The 16,427-nt window shown below is 45.1% G+C and overlaps 1 protein-coding gene across 2 annotated transcripts; it reads right to left on the bottom strand.

The window, feature by feature from the left end:
• Window positions 1–830: 830 nt before the first annotated feature.
• On the bottom strand, window positions 831–13,728 carry CHRNA1 (cholinergic receptor nicotinic alpha 1 subunit). 2 transcript variants are annotated; one of them, XM_080400555.1, is made up of 10 exons: window positions 13,578–13,728; window positions 13,129–13,437; window positions 10,421–10,566; window positions 10,233–10,277; window positions 9,689–9,798; window positions 9,317–9,512; window positions 8,431–8,668; window positions 7,070–7,293; window positions 5,540–5,779; window positions 831–3,577 (listed from the first exon to the last, which is right to left on the bottom strand). In XM_080400555.1, the coding sequence occupies exons 2-10, from the start codon at window positions 13,166–13,168 to the stop codon at window positions 3,446–3,448; spliced, it is 1,371 nt and encodes a 456-aa protein (XP_080256681.1). In that variant the 5' UTR covers window positions 13,169–13,437; window positions 13,578–13,728; the 3' UTR covers window positions 831–3,445. The 2 variants fall into 2 exon arrangements, with proteins under 2 accessions (XP_080256681.1, XP_080256680.1); XM_080400554.1 differs by having other exon boundaries at window positions 13,129–13,728.
• Between the last annotated feature and the right edge of the window lie 2,699 nt (window positions 13,729–16,427).

Here is a 16,427-nt window from a genome sequence, read left to right as displayed (position 1 = left end):
TCTCCTGAACAGCACAAGTGCCAAAGGGGAAAGAGATTTTGGGGGTGACTGCATCTCTGAGAGCAAAATATCCGTGGCACAGTGGAAAGTAGCTGAAGGTCAGCTGAAGGGAGGGGAAAGGGAAAGTTCATTGCCAAATTGTTTGAAAACTGGAAAAAGAATCAGACTGAAGAAGATGGAGAAGTTCCAGAGAGCTATTCTATTAAGGACATAAACAGAGTGTTATCAACAAGCTCAAAGTGAACAAATGCAGCTTTAGTAGCAAGAAGATGGCAGTTAAAAGAGGGACAAGGTGACTACTCAGGGTACTATCACTATAAAAGCAATGCCGCCTCACCCAGAAGCCTCTGGTCTGCCTTCATTTAAATGAGGGCTGCTTACTTCAGCACTACAGTATTTGCATTTCATTAGTGTTTACACTTATTTGAGAAGTTTAACAACGACCGTGTGAGGCCTGTTTCTTGTTTTGCTTATCATGAGAGTTGTTAGTCAAAGCTCATTTTCATTTCATGATTGTTAGTCAAATTTGCCTGTTGAAGGCGATGAGGCAGCAGAGACACACTCTGGGTCGCACAAGTATCATCCAGGACCATCTCCCTGGGGCCGCTGGCGCTACTACCCCTGTACAAGAGGAGAGTTTAGTGTTAAGATCGCAGGGAGAGACTACAGTGCTGTAAATGAGAAGTCATTAGACAATATGTACTTATACATTGACAGCAAATTATCTTTGACAGTGACAGCACATTTACAACCTCCAAAGCTACTATTTTAGCAGGTGTACAGATGTACTATATTAAAAGGACAGTAACACATAAGAAAAGTAGTCTGTATGTAGGTAAGGGTACTTTCTTTCAGTAGATGGATACTGGTAACAGAGGATGTTAGTGGTACGCAAGAAAAATGTATCACAAAGGTGAGCTGGGAACAGAGAATAAAGAAGACTGTGACAGTCTGAGTTTTCAAAGCAAACAAAAAAAAAAGATGCAGATGAGCTGTCTTCTAAAGTGTGCTTATTGATGTTTGGAGGACCACTTGTTTGGAGGGTCAGAGTACAGTGCCCGGATTCTGCAGCCTGGGAAGGGAAGTTGTTAGCATTTATTTTTGCCTGGTGTCACATCTTTAGAGATGCGAGTAGTTCATCAAGACTCAGAGCAACAGGAAGGCAGAAGGTTTGCTGTGCCCATAAGACAGATCAAACTACCACAAATAAAAATTTTCAAATAAATAATTCCAAAACTTTTTCTGAGGAAGTGGAAGGAAAACACTGCGATGTGGTGGTTAGCTGTGTATGAGGAGAGCTGGAGCAGCAAGCAGGCAGGCACACGTGTGCACGCATGCACCCTGGCACACAAATAAGTGGAATTTGGAGGCCAAGATCCAGATCTGCCTTGAGGAAGCTGAACAAAGATAGTGTGGATGTTCACCATGAATCTTGTTACTTGATGTTTATTTTTAATGCTAAGATGCAACCACACGCTGCTCTAAGAGGATTGTTCTGTCCATTTCAGTGCCAGTCGCAGTCTCCCAAATTAAGTCCCAGGCACTGTTACACCGCAGCTTAGTTCATCATGAGCCAGGGAGCTGTGTGACTCCCTCCAGGGGCTGAGAGCGGAGAAGTCACACTGGAGATCAACAGAGCTGAGCAAGCACTCCATGTGTCAGCAGAGGTTTCACCCAGCATACATCCTTGGCAATCATTTACAGGGTTAATGATCATCTAGAGAGGCAAAGATTACCATCAACTAAACCCTAAGAGCTGAGCAGAGCATTAGGAGTGATCGATTGCCCCGACAAACTGTTTGCTCTGCTTAGGACTGCAGCTCACCAAAACGTTGTCCAGCAAACACTAGCAATAGTGGAAGTATTGCACAAGTGCCTAATTTTCCCTGCAGAGCGCTTCAAATCCCAGTCATCTGCAGGCATAACACATTCCTGCAGAGCGTTAACATAATACAATTTATTCTATTAAACTCACAGCAAATTATTTACAGCTGTTAGCAAAGTAGTCGTATTGGCTTGGACAACCAGCTGGGAGAGATGAGTGAGTAACTTGTATCAGTTGCCCCACCTCTCCTTATTTTTGAGAAAAAGGCATCACTACTGTGTTATTGAAACACACATAGGCTTGTTGCTTATGCTGAGCGGACTAAAATCCAAAGGTCTTTGGCCAAAAGCAGCACTACTTCGTTTTAGCCACTAGAGCGCGCTGCTGCTCAACATTTGAATAAAGTTTGGGTCATGGGTGTTGCTCGGAGGAGGTGTCCTGGCGTTTTGTCGTACGTAAGTAGCACGGAGATCCACGCATTCCCTAGGAAGGATCTTTGTGATGCTGTCTCCGGCTGTAATGCTCAAGATCTATTTCAGCAGGGCAGGAAACAGTTTTCAGGGAATAGAGAGAATTGTATTTAAGATGTCATACTGAGCATCCCCAAATTTGAAGCTGCCCCCAGATTAGTCATCACTCAAAACGGAGAGTGGAAACCAACCTTCCCGAAGCAGAACAGAATGAGTAGAGAGATTATCCTATGGGTATCGTCCTTTCCCCTCTGGCCTAAACTTTTCCCTTAGGATGCAATTGCAGAACATCTCTGTTGACAACTGAAAATCCTGAGAATTAATACATAATGAGTGTGGGGCTTCATATAATGAGTAATGTACTAAGTAAAGCTAATGCAGGCAAAAATAAGAGGGCAGTGACTGCAACAGTCACTGGGATGCCTGATGGTCACAGAGCAAGGCTCAGTGATAAAACAGGGAAAAAAGATCCTTCTCTACAAGTCCTTTACCATGGAACTAGGTAGCAGAAAATACCCGTGGGTATTTTTTACCCACTGGCTGAGGCTGGATCCTTCCCACAGTAAGGAACAGTCCCTCCTCTTTGCTGCATCAAGAGTTTCTACAGGTAGAGTCGCATATGACAGTCAGTCATTTCAGATTTATACACGAAAATCAAGTGCTTAAGCATGGAGTTTGAGATATTTCTGTCGGTTACATCTAGTGTTACAAGAGGAGTCATTTGTGACTCTGCCAACACAAAAACCACAGAGCAGATATTGAAACCAGCTTGAATGCTAGAGTTGGATACAGATTTACAGCTCAGCTGAAGCTCATTACAGTGCTATTGATTTCACTAGAATTGTATCTGTGGGTTACAAAGTCAGACAGTCTTATTAATACATTAACATTTTTAATAAATGGTGAAATGGATCAAAACCTGGCTGACAGACTTTCAGTCTACCAGCAATGCAAGCATTTCTTTTGGCAATGAAATGCCACTGAGCAGCAGCTCAGAAGTGCTAAGCATGAAGCCTTACGTTTTATTATCCCTATTCTTTCCCAGCAGGGACCAATTCCTGTCCGTGAAACTTTCGGAGGCTGGCCAGGTTTTGATGGTTAAGGTGCTTTCAGATGCTGACCAGGGTAGCAAATAGTTTCCAGTTGATGTTCATCCTTGCTGGTTTAATTCAATAAGGCGACCAGCAAACACAGCTAATGTTCCTATAATACAAACTAGCATAAATATGCCAAGAAGAAGATGATCAACCACCATCGCAACAAACTTCCATTCTTCTGCAGCCTGGGAAAGAAACAAAGGAGATGGTGAAATTTTCAGATCCATGTTTGTTATGGGCATTCTTGTAATTTACTGTCTGGAGCAACAGAAAGGCTCTTCCTTATGTTCCACTATTATTATGCAAAAAATACTAATTTCCTTCTCAAAAGCAGGTCAGTGAGTGGTTCAGCAAGCCTGAGCAACCTAAAAATGCAAGTTTCAAGACTAAACTGCTTAGAAACCTGGCAATTTGGTGAACAATTTCATCCAAAAGAAATGCTGAAAAGCTTAATTTTTACGCAAATCCTTGCTTTTGAAAGAGAGTTTAAAACACTGAAAGTAGAACACTTAGTTTGACACAACTGGCTTTTGTTTTTCCATTGGTTTTTTATTCCTATGGGATACCTAAGCAATTTCCATTAATTTAGCTCTAGTCCCTGCTTTCCATGCCTAGTATACACTCTAAGGTCTGGGAAAACCTTCTTGGTAGCTCCCTCAGTCTTTTTTCCAGTTGTGGGACACCGTGAACCACTTGCTCTACAACTGCCTTTTCACTGGATGCTTTCGGTGGGAACCCAGCACTGTAAAAGTGAGCAGAATGCAAGGTGCTAAGTGCAGCAGGGCTCAGGATTTCCACCCTGTAACTCTGCTGTCCAGGGTGACACGTACTGGCCCAAGGCACCCTCTACTTTTAGCCTTAGTTGCCCCACAAGCAGAGGCTGTTGTAATTTATCTAAAGGACACTGGTATCTGTACTGTTTTGAGGTGGCTCATAAGTGAACACAATGAAGCGGCAGCCTTCAGAAGTCACAGCCTTCAGTTTATTTGGGGAACGTGAATTTTGAACCCTGCTGGAAGTGATATCAACAGTGCCCAGATGACACAAGCAGCTGGGCTCCACTTCCGAAGGGAGGACTTGCCAGCAACCAGACACTCCTTGTAAGTCTAGGAGGAAGTGAAGCCCAGAGATGCTGAAGCCATGCCAGTCCTGCTGAGGGTAACGCTTTATCTGCAGAGAGGCATAGGAGTCACGGGGAACATGACACTACAGTCAGAGCCATTCCACATGCTCCAGGAATTTGGTCACAGGAACAAACACCTCGGTGTAAATCCTGCCCATGGGAAGGAGACACCTCCTTCTCAAGAGCGTGGGCCAAATTATTGTCCCAGAGAACTCTCTCCCTGTCTTCAGGCTAGCCTGCAGCTCAACAGAAAAAGTCTCTGATCATTTAAAGGTGAAGTACCAACACTGATTCACCAGTGCAAAAGCTGTGTGAGCTGTGATAAATGAAATAAAAGAGGGGGTTAATTGCACTGAATGTGCTAGAAGGAGGCAGAGCTAGGTTTTCCTGGGGAACACTGCCATATGGGACTCTACACGCATTTATCCTTCCTTTGGCTTGCAATGTGGAAAAAGTCAGTAATCAGAGCCGTGCATGACGCGTTTCACTTGCAGGGACTACTTGTAGCATTCAGGAATAACCCAAAACCTTATCAAAATTGGAATTATCGTTTGTAAGTTACATTTAACACTTCTGCAATAAAACTACTAGCCTTTTGGAATTCTGCTTGCTTCCCAGCTTTTCAAAAGTGATGAGAACTTGCTTGCTTGCAGGGGGGAGATGCCCAAGTGGGAGGCTGGAGGAATGTGTTTTGGAACTTGCTTACAGATCCTGAAACTGGTTTGCTACTCACAGACACTCCATCTCTATAGCTTTGCATTCTACATTTAGAAAAACATAGCACTGACACTTCCCCCCCCCCTCCCCTGCTTTTTGGGGGGCCAAGATCCAGTTGCCACCTATGACAATTATCTGTTGCTCCTTGTTGACTGCATCAAGGGGAGAAGACTACTCCCTGCTAAGCAAGCTAAACGAGGGCTTGGAGTGGTTTAGTGAGGCAGGGGTATTTTGCAAAAAAAAAAATAAAAAAAAATATGTAGCAATTTGAAAGCAAGAAGCAAATCATGCACAAAAAATGCCTTACATTACTGGCTTCTTGGTCCGATTTCATCGTTTCTGCAATATATTTGATTCCCTCTATAGCATTTCTCACATCTGGATTTTTGGTAAGTGGAGAGTAGAAGTTAACAGGTACAGAACCTGGCTTCCCAGAAATTTCAGAAATATCAATATCTTCTGCAAAAATATTTTTGTCTTGTTTATCCCTGGATGGTCGTTTCATTGTAGAGAAAAACATGATGTTTGGGATTGTGTCAATAAAGATCTGAAAACAAAGAGGGAGAAGACAACAGTTGCTGGTCTGCAGGGCTGTGCTACAGATGCAGCTGTGTACGGAACAAAGGCAAGCCTCTCCCGTCCCAGGCTGCTTCCCGCTGGATCAGCTACAGATTCCCTCTCAGAGTATGTCACAGTCCATGCCTCAGGCACACTGGGGCTTTTGTGAGCCTCGTGTCCTGGGGCAGATGGAGTCACCCACAGGCCTGTCACATGTTTTCTGCAACCCATTTCCCCCTGCCATATAGCCAACATCTACACTTGAAGGGGGGCGCGACGTCCCAGAGCATACCCCAGCTAGCGTGAGCTGATGGAGCTCTATCAGTGTAATTTGGAACATATTGCTTATGAATCTGGCTTGGGGAATGGACTACAAAGGATCTCTTTTGCCTACTTACATTTGACTTTACTATTACAAATGTTTGTTATACATGTGTATAAGGTTTACAGTATTTTCCTTTGGAATAACAGAGGTTTGCTGCCAGAGCAATTTTAGACACTGTTTGCCTGTTGAAATCTCCTTTCTGCAGGGATTGTTCGTGCTGCTGAGCGAATCTGATGTAAGCTGTAGCCTTAAAAGTATAATTAGAAATACACAGAACAATCTCCTATTCATGCCATGGTTTAATATGAACCCAGGCAGGCTTAAAAAAGGAAGAATAACTGAATGGATCCTCTTTGGTACCGTCTCCCTAGCAAAGAACTTTGACGACAGGCATCCTATTTTTTTGTACATTTTGCGGTTACGGTTTAGACCAGGATCTAGCAAGGATCTCCCTGCTTCTGAATGTCTGCAGAACAACTGTATTTCCTGGAAAAGTAGAGAGTTTATAGCTTTTGCTAATCTGCGTTTTGCAAAATGGGGCGCTGAACACGGGTACCCCCAGCGGCCTCGGCGCTCTGCGCTCAGGCAGGCTGGTGAACTCGGCCACTGGCAGGCAGCAGTGCTCTGCGGTCGGGTGGAGAATTAGACCAGGAAATGTAATCTGAGCTGAGCTGGACATTTTCTTCTCCCTGTACCTTGAGCTGCCCGTGTTTTGCCTCATCTGTCCCCTGCAAGACTCTACCCCAGTAGTCAATTTTGTGACTTAAAGGAGCGCTTTAGCAGTCTTGCTGACTTTATGCTTAGCTAAGTAGTAAACACTGGCTCTTGCGGCTAGAGAGATTTAACATGATGCATTTACTTCCTCTATTCCTGTTGACTTTTATTAGAAAACCTGTCAATAAAATATGGAGTGCTCAGTGAAAACCAGGAAACATGCAAAGCCCTAGAGCTTACCTTCCTGACCCAGGGCGGCATGGTGTGAGTGCTTGGGGAGCGGTGGTGGGTGTTGATGACGATGACCGTGATGATGATTGAAGCGATGACAAACACCATTGTAAACAACATGTATTTGCCTATCAGAGGCACTGCACTGGAGGTGGAGGGAATCAGCTCCACAATGACCAGAAGGAACACAGTCAAAGACAGCAGGACAGAGATGCTGAGTGTCATTTTCTCACCTGTCATGCAAAAAAACCCAACCACCAAACCAAACTAAAACTGAACAAAAAAATCATCGTTGCTCTTATCATTCAGTACAGAGCATATTTATTTGAGAAGATAGGATGTGGACAATGACTATACACATAAACATGTGTGTGTGCATCTGGAGTGCTGTCATCTCTCCCTGCATTCATAGCAGTAACTAGGCTGGCCAAACCTGAGCGCCTAACATAGCATCAGCTCCAGCATTAAGGTGGGAATCACCAAGATGTGACTGGGCTGAGGTACGGGTGATGGATACGGAAAGCTCCCTTGCCAGGAGCACTGTATCGGCTGTGCATTTTGAATGATGAAGTACGGGCACCTGGTTAATGATTGCTCCACAGGCTCCTGAGGGTTTGCTCGCCTTACTTTCTGGCCGGCTCATGCTGGGCTGAGTGGGCAGACAGAAATCACATCTGACACCAGAGGTCAGCCGCTATTTGAGATTTTTCTGTATGTAGGATGTCAAAAATGAATGATAAACCATGATTCACACATCTTTTTTCTACCCAGTTCAAATTTATAGAAAGTTTTCCATTGAAAAAAAACAAATACAACATAGAAGGGACTTCATGAAACGAAGCAGTAAAAGAAGCTGACACAGGGTGAAATGAATGAAGCAGGAGAAATGGTTGCAAGGAGCAAGAGCTGCTCAGCAGGGACAAAGGAGGCCAGAGTAGGCCAGGATTACTCTTCGTGTCACACAATGTAATTAATGTGCATTAACAGATAAAAAGCTCTCTGCTCGAACACAGGGCAGAAGGGCCTCAGTCACCCCTGTGTGCTCACTTACTACGTGTTGTACTAACACACTAAATACCTATGGCAAAACTTAAAAATCAGCCAGCTAAATCTTTGTTTTGAAGAAGTTAACTGGATAGTTAATCAGTGATTTCTGTGGCAAATCAGCCCAATTTATTTATATCAATAGTTCCAGCTTTCAGCGCTTTCCCTTTATTTGTGGAATTTTTTGAGCCATTATTTGGAGCTGAAATGTCCAGTTTTAGTAAGCGCTGCCCTTCAGGTTGGCTGGTGGTTTCAAATACTGAGAATTTCTCAGAAACTTGTTAAGAAGCAATTTCTATGGCAGTAGAATGAATAAATTTACATACCTGAATCTGTGGGTAGGTAAAAAACTAACCCAGTTAAAAAGGAGAAGAGCAGGCAGGGAATGATGACATTCACGATGAAGTAGAGAGGCAGGCGCTGCATGAGGAAGTGGTAGGTGATATCCAGGTATGGGGTGTCAGGGCAGCAGGCGTAGTAGACCCAGTGCTTCCAGCCGCGGTAGTCCTTCATCACCCACTCCCCACTCTCCATGAAGTTACTCAGATCTGGCCGATCACTCTCCTGACAGCAAAAAAAAATGCGACTTCTTAATTTGAGATGTTCTGAACAACTTCAAAACTTGGCAGTGGCTCGGGAACAGGATTCAAAATAACTTAGGCACTTCATGTATTTTTGTGAGCAAACCACTCTTGTTTATGTTATTTTGCCTCAGAATCTCATCCTCTACATGGCATTCAACTAAACATTTTATACTATCAGTCAGGGATAGTCAAATAAAGAGGAAGACTGACTAAATATTTACAGACAAAAGACATACCTGAGGGGACAGGGAAAGAGTCCTTGGAAACAGAAAGTCATGAGCAGAGAAAAAGTACACACACACATACAAAAAAAAAAAAAAAAAAAAAAAGCAAACAAAAAAAACCCCAGCCGAAAGCAGAACAGGCAGCACCATAAGGAGTGATGTGAAGCTGTCAGGGGATAGGCAGGTAGGAGGCTGCTAGGGCACAGCAATTACACGTATGTAGAATTTTAGAAGCCAAACCAGGAAATTTTGTGCTAGATCTACAAATAAGGCTTTTATACTTCACAGGTAGGGCCTGCTTGATTTTCAGTCACAACAAGGTTATATTCCACTCTAAATCCGAGATTTCCCTGAAAACATATCCAGGTTTTACTGCTTTTCTCAATTACAAACTCTTTGCTTACCGGGTTAATAACAACCATTGTACCATCATACGTCCAAGTTCCCAACTTCATACTGCAGTTCTGCTGGTCAAAGGGGAAGTGCGTGACTATAATTTCACAGTAACTTTTAAAAATAGCTGGTGGTGTCCAGGTGATCAGGCCCGTGTGCTCCAGAAGGACTTTGGTGTATTTAACAATGGCAAAATCACCATCTGCGCTGCAGAAGGAATGAGGACATTAACAGCAATATGGATTTCTCTGGCTGCGGATCAGCTGGTCCCCCCAGTGCCATCATACCTGCTCCTGGAGAAGCTTGCTCTGAGGCACGCTACCCGCCAGCGTGGTGCCCAGGGCAGAGCCATCCCCCCCTCCCAGGCAACCGGCACCCCTTACTTGTTGTAAAGAACAAGGTCTGGCCGCCAGATATCGTCTGAGGGAATGCGGATTTTTTTCACGCCACCATAGTCATCTGGATTCCACTTGAGGTTGACGTCTGTCCATTGCTAAAGAAGGAGGATTTCAGCCACTGAGAGCCTCTTCCCTTGCTTCTGGGGGTAGTTTTGGTACTTCCTAGAAACATGCACCTCCCTTGCTTTGGGACATACAGGTAAGCGTAAACATACACTAGTGGGACCCCCAGCCAATTTTTTTTACATTGACCTAAACTTTGGTTTAAGAAGATTGTTTAAAAAAAAAAAGAAATATATATAGAAAATAAGTATACCAGAAGTCTACTATCTGAAATACAATGCATAATGCTTTTTCTAAGACTCTTAGAGTTTAGCGCATTTTGTTCTTGAGACTCCAGAAAGAAGAAAGGCTCTGATAGCTGATCTGCCTGTCCAAGCTGCCCCTGAAAGTATGACAGAGTAATTAATTCCTGTGTCCAATGCATGTATTTGACTTGGATGAAACGGTTGGCAATATTTAGAATTACCTGTTTGAGGCGTACGTTGGTTGTCACAATCTGATTTACTTCATCCTTTAAAAAAAAAGAAAAAAGAAAAGGCAGTAGCAGTAAAAATCAGGATTAAAGGAAAAAAATCCTTTCCTTAGAAAAGTGACACCATTTGACATTATCATGTGAGTCAGAGGTTCAACATGTACCACGTGTTCATACCGTACCACACTAATAAGCTGAATGAGCTGCAGCCCGACAGTGACGACGACAGCGTCACGATGGTCCTCCACTGGGCGCACCACCTTGTTGTAGTCCCTGAACAAGTCCTCGACGAGGCGAGTCTCGTGTTCATAGCACAGGGCCAGCCCAGCTGTAGAACAGCAGGGTGGGATCAGTGAGATGGGACAGGGAACAGGCTACAGCACCCTCAGCCCGCGGTGGGCATGAAGGAGATACTGTCAACAGCAGCTGCTGGTGGTGGGCTGACGCAGAGTCCTCTGTGACTCCTCATTTCAGGCGTGCACCCTGTGCATTGCAAACACCGTCAGCGGGGATAACTACCTGTCTGATCTGGAGGTCAGCTTAGGAGTAAGGCAAAACAGCCTCCAACCAGGGGATGAATGAAAAAAAATCACCATGATTGTGGACATCAGTCTGAGCATTAAGAATCTCCTCCAGGCTTTCCTGACCCGCGACTGTGCTTACATGCAATACTTGTGGACAGTTAAGCGCAGAGAATACCCATAATCAGGGATTTCGAATGTCTTCTCCACCTTCAGTTCCATGGACTTGCCTGTAACAGCAACATTAAAGGACAGGGCCAGGCACAACCGTCACTCAGGTGAAGGCACTGTCCAGACTCCTTGCATCTCAAGTCTAAGCAGAGCAAGAGCTCCTTTCCACAACGAGAGTTGCTCAGGTTGTGCTTGTGATGAGAGAGAAAGAAACCATTCACAATGTGGTCTGTCGGGGTGTCACCCCAGCCAGCAACACAGCCGCTTGCTCGCTCACCCTGCCAGTGGGATGGGGAGGAGAATCGAAAAAGGTAAAACCCATGGGTTGAGACAAGAACAGTTTAATAATTGAAGTAAAATATAGTCCTGCTACTATTACTACTGATAATAAATGTAATGAAAAGTGAGACAGCAAAAAGAGAAAGAGAGATAAAACTCAAGGAAAAAACCCTAAAAGAAGTGGTGTACAACACTGTTGCTCACCACCTGCTGACTGATGCCCAGCCAGTACCCGAGCAGTGATCTACCCCACCCTGGCCAACCGCTCCCCCACCCCCCATTTATATACTGAGCATGACGTCCCATGGTGTGGAATATCCCTTTGGCCGGTTCAGGTCAGCTGTCCTGGTTGTGTGTGTCATCGTCGTCGTCCCCCCGCCCCGCCCCCCCCCAATTTCTTGTGCCCCTCCAGCCCTCTCGCTGGCAGGCCCTGAGAAACTGAAAAGTGCTTTGACTTGGTATGAACATCACTTAGCAACAACTAAAACATCAGTGTGTTACCAACATTATTCCCATACTAAATCCAGACCACAGCACTACACTTGCTACTAGGAAGAAAATTAACTCTATCCCAGCTGAAACCAGGACAGGTCTCCTATTTCCCTCTCCTCAGGGAAGGTCTTAACCTGTCCCTGGAGAGCTCTGCCCACAGGCTGCTCAGGGTGACACACCAGTGCTCTGCAGAAGAGCCCCTGTAAGAACAACACGAGTGAAAATGGCAGGTGGCAGCTTTGTTTCGGCGCAGCTTTAGCAGCATGTATGTGTGGCATTGTGCTCCCAAGGGGCGAGGGCTCAGATTCCCATCTCACAGAAAAAACACGTTTCCAGATAGCCTGTTGCAGAATAAGCAGGCACATGTGTGCTCAGACTGTAGCCGCTTCACTGTTACAGGGGAGTAAAGCAAATGGAAGGGGGACTTGCGGATGTTTTTGTACATACCCCCCCTTGAAGGTAATGAAAGGGAACAGAACAGCTGAGCCTCGCTGCAAGCATTTTTGGCAGATCCCATCCTTGCCTTCCCCTCTCTCAATTTGGACCCTGGGCCATTGAAGGCAACAAGAGTTTTGCTGCCGACTCCAACCTCAGCCAGCATTTCCCCTTGTTTCCTAATTGACTTTTCATCAGCTCCTTTTATACAGTTAAGCTTCTCAAGTTGCCAAGGGTTCTGTCTTGGCCTTCTCCTGCCATGAGATGACACTGAAAGACGGGGTTGCCATTGAGGAAAGCTGCCACAGGCAAGCACTACTTACTGCCCCTGCCAGGAGGCTGGGCTGTGGTGGGCAGGAGTTGTCTTTCAATTTTTAGGTTATGATCACAGCATCATGTCTAAGTCAAGCTCTTTGCCATGCTTTATTAATGCAATTAAAATCTTTCACATTGCTGCCTTCTGGAGTGGCTTGGTAGGAATTTAGTATACTGCTTGAATTTTGTGGAAAGTTTTTAGGATCACAGAATACTTATTCTTTTAAGAGACACTTTAAAAAAAAATTATCCTGGTACAACACATACAGTTGCAAATCAATTCTGCTTCCCTGTCAGTAGTACTACAACCTAATGACATTTCTGGTAATGAATTTTGACATTTCAAGTCATCTTCACTAGATTCTTCCACACATTCTGAAATACATGTAGCACTAGAGTAAATGGGACCATAGCAAAACAATGACACAAAGAAAAAACATTTAAACACAAAAACTTCTCGCTTCAGAGTATCTGGTGTCTGAAAATACAAACATCTGAGCTGTTACCAACACACTCCAAAGCTCTCATTTAAATGATGCGTTCATAAAACCTTACCAGTAGGACAGGCTTCTCCCAGAACACACATTCGCACATACCAATGTACACGCAAAGCCCTGGTCCTGCACACTCAGGAAGGAGCCGAAACCCGTTCAAGGCAACAGCTGGAACACCTTTACCTGCGGAGATGAGGAGGAGTACACAATGGACCTTCGTCATCCCGGCTCCCTCTTGCTGCAGTCATACAGACAGAGGCACACGCAAAGCGCCTTTAAGGTCTCTTCAGAGGAGGGCTGTCCTGCCTCCCGCCAGGGTGCTGGCGCAATATAACCTCCGAGGTATTGGCTTACAGCACCTGTTTTTGGGAAGGACAGCTGAGGGCTGCCACACCACCCGCTCGGAAAGAGGAGCACAATGTGTTTCACCAGTCAAGTATCTTCTGCAGTTTACAGAAGGTCATTTTTTCTAAGTGGCAATGTGATCTGTGACTTAATAAACAAATGAATATATAAATAAAGATAAGAAAGAATTATCTGTAGAGTAACAGAATATCTTGGTGATGTCTTAGAAAATTCCTGAGCTGGAGACCCAAAGCTGCACATCACCTTTTGCGATCACAGCAACTTACCAGATCTGGGATTTTGTTTCTCCAAGGGAAAACAGATTGCAGTCATTTATTTCTGATGCACCCTCATCAGCGTACAGGCTGTGTGCTGGGATGAGACCAGTTCCTCTGCTCCACAGAGAGATGACAAATCTTTGAAGAATTGAACAAATACATTCAATTTTCAGAAGGTACTCTGTAGAGTCCCCCCCTTGAAAGCTGTTAACTAACCTAAGTAACCTGAAGTAAGAGGGCAAACCCTCCCATGGATACCTATAGACTTATTGAACTGTGAAAGGCAAATATGACTGGTTTCTATAGTAGGGCAGATCCAGTGGATTCCTTCAGGGCATGCTAGTGCTTGCTCATTATTGTCAGAAATCACCTGGAAGAGGGGTAAGAAGTGAGGTATCTGGTAATAAGTCAGCTCTTCAGGCTAGAAGAATTATATATATATATATATACATATATATATATATAATATATGTATGATGACCTCCTCTGAACTTACCAGTATCACTCAGGAACAAAATCTTGAGATAGTTCCATGAAGCGCTCCACAGCATACGAAAAGCAAGTCCATCAGTTCCTAGGGAAGGAGATGAAGTAAACAGGAAAGATGCCACTATAAATCCACGGTGCCCTGAGTGCTCTTTGCAGTTCTGGTACTCTGGTTTCATAAGGAGACTTGGAAAAGGCCCAGGAGAAAGAGAACAATGACATCCACGGTACAAACTGGCTTCCATACCTGGAACAGATAGATAGTACGAACCTTCAGTCTAGAAGAGAAGCCAGAGAGAGAAAGAGCTTTGGTAGGGTCTGTAAAATCCAAATGGTCTGCAGAAGGTAGATTTGGATTCACTCTCTGTCCCAGTGCAATAAAGGAGAGGGCACTGAGGGAAATCTACAGCTGGCAACCTTAGCCAAGACACTCCTTCCCACAGTATGGCTGCAGTGGAACTCAGTGCCATGGGACTGTCTGGTTGCTCGAAGTTTATGTGTATTCAGAAAAAAATAGTTTGATAAATTAATTTTATGCTGTTAAATACATTTTAAAAAAAACCAAACCAAGAAGTCTGTCATAGAAGTCCCAGAGTCACAAGTCACAGGAGGCTGGGCAGTGTCCTGGGGAAATATTGCCTAATGCTTGAGCTGTTCTTGCACTTTTCCCTAGGCACCTGCTGTGTAGAGACAGGACATTGCATTAGGTGCCACAACCATTCTTACACGCTGTTCCAAATTTCCTTTTCCAGAAAACATTCCCCACAAAAATCTTTCTCAGCTTTGCCTCTGGGTGACACAAGATGTGCTTTCAGTTTCTTCTGGATACCCTTTGTGCTGTCTGCCAGCTGGTTTGGTGTTTCACGCTGGATGCCTTTACTATTATTTTAATTTATTTTTTTATTAAATGACTCCCCCTCACCCAGCCCCCTCCACTAACTCAGCATTCAGGCTCTGCATTTACATTTATCCTCCAGTAAAAACCGTCCACCTACATAGTCCTGGCCTTGTTCCTGACCTGTGCCTGGGCCAGCAGCTCCCATTGTCACAGCTATCTTATTTCAAACAGGCGGCTGGCTGCTTCCAGCCTTCATCCCCGGCTGGGCAGCTGCTGTCACCAGCAGAGATACAATTGCACGGAGGCACTGCAGGAATGCTGGCGATGCCCCTCCGGATCCTCTCGGGGTCTCTCAAAGCATTCCTGCCTACCCAAGGCAGGGCTGCCAGGTCTGCTCCAAAACAGATGGAGGAGAGTGTTACCATGCTCTTTGGCAGATTATAGTTTTTGGCAAACGTATATTTCTGTTCGTCCCCCCCACCCCTCAAAAAAAGGTGTAGCTGCTCGGAATTGGCAGTATGCAGACTCTGTAGGAGCCCCAGCAAGCATGCGGCCTCAGAAACACGTTCCTCCTCCTGCAGCTGAGCTGACCGGAGAACAGCCCCCCGGAGCGGGAGCAGCCCCCCGCGCCGGCTGGAAGCCAGAGCCCACGCCGGAGGAGGCAGCGGCAGGTATTTGGAGAAGGCCTTTGGGAACTGACAGCCTGGCTGCAAGGAATGTTCGCTGGCAGAGACACAAGACTGTTTCCCTTCCCCAAAAATCAAGGCAACCTGAGCTCCTGCGGTTAAAAATGGACAGAGGAGTGAATGCTGCTTGTTGTTAGCAGGGGAACGTGACCTGTCGTGACCGAGGTGAAAAAGCAAGCGGAGGGGACGAGCTATAGCGAGTGCCTGAATTTGATCCCTTGCTAAGAAGGGTTGGCTGGGGTTTTTTTTGCCTTCAGGGTATTCAGAGATTTTTTTGACAAATTTTTTATTCCCACACAGAAAAACCCTTGTCATGTCTTTCTCGACTACAAGCTTTCTGGCTTGGTCTGTGAGGCCCCTCCCAGACCTCAGACAAACTCCCTGCCCACTGTGCTCATGGCAGACCAGTCTCATTCATATGGATTGGGAAGAAGCAGAACTCACTGCCTGCTGAACTTCAGGCATCGTTCCTTCCATTCACGCACGTACTGGGAACGAGCGCTGCGTGGGCTTCTGCCCGCCCCAGCCTGAAAGGAGTCAGCAGTGAACAAGTACTGCTGCAGGTAAGTCTCTTTGGCAGGGTGATATCATACAGACACGTTACAAGCGAGCAGAATACCTAATGCTTTTGGCAGAGTAAGGAATACTAGATTTGCACCGAAATCTTTGTCGCAGAGTTGCATGCATCGATGCCAATGCTCGACTCCAAAAAGCGGGAGGCTCCAGCGGCTGCAGGGGGGAAGCAGAAGTGAAATAAAAAAAAAAAAAAAAAAAAAAGAAGAGGGGAAAGGAAGATTTTTCGTCGGTGAAATTAAGGGCTTAAAAGCTGAAAAGCGGTATCAGCTTTCA

The sequence above is a fragment of the Falco punctatus genome (assembly GCF_963210335.1).
Source record: "Falco punctatus genome assembly, chromosome: 8".
NCBI lineage: Eukaryota > Metazoa > Chordata > Aves > Falconiformes > Falconidae > Falco > Falco punctatus.
Note: the sequence above shows the minus strand (reverse complement) of the source record. Positions and strands in the feature narration are given on the sequence as shown.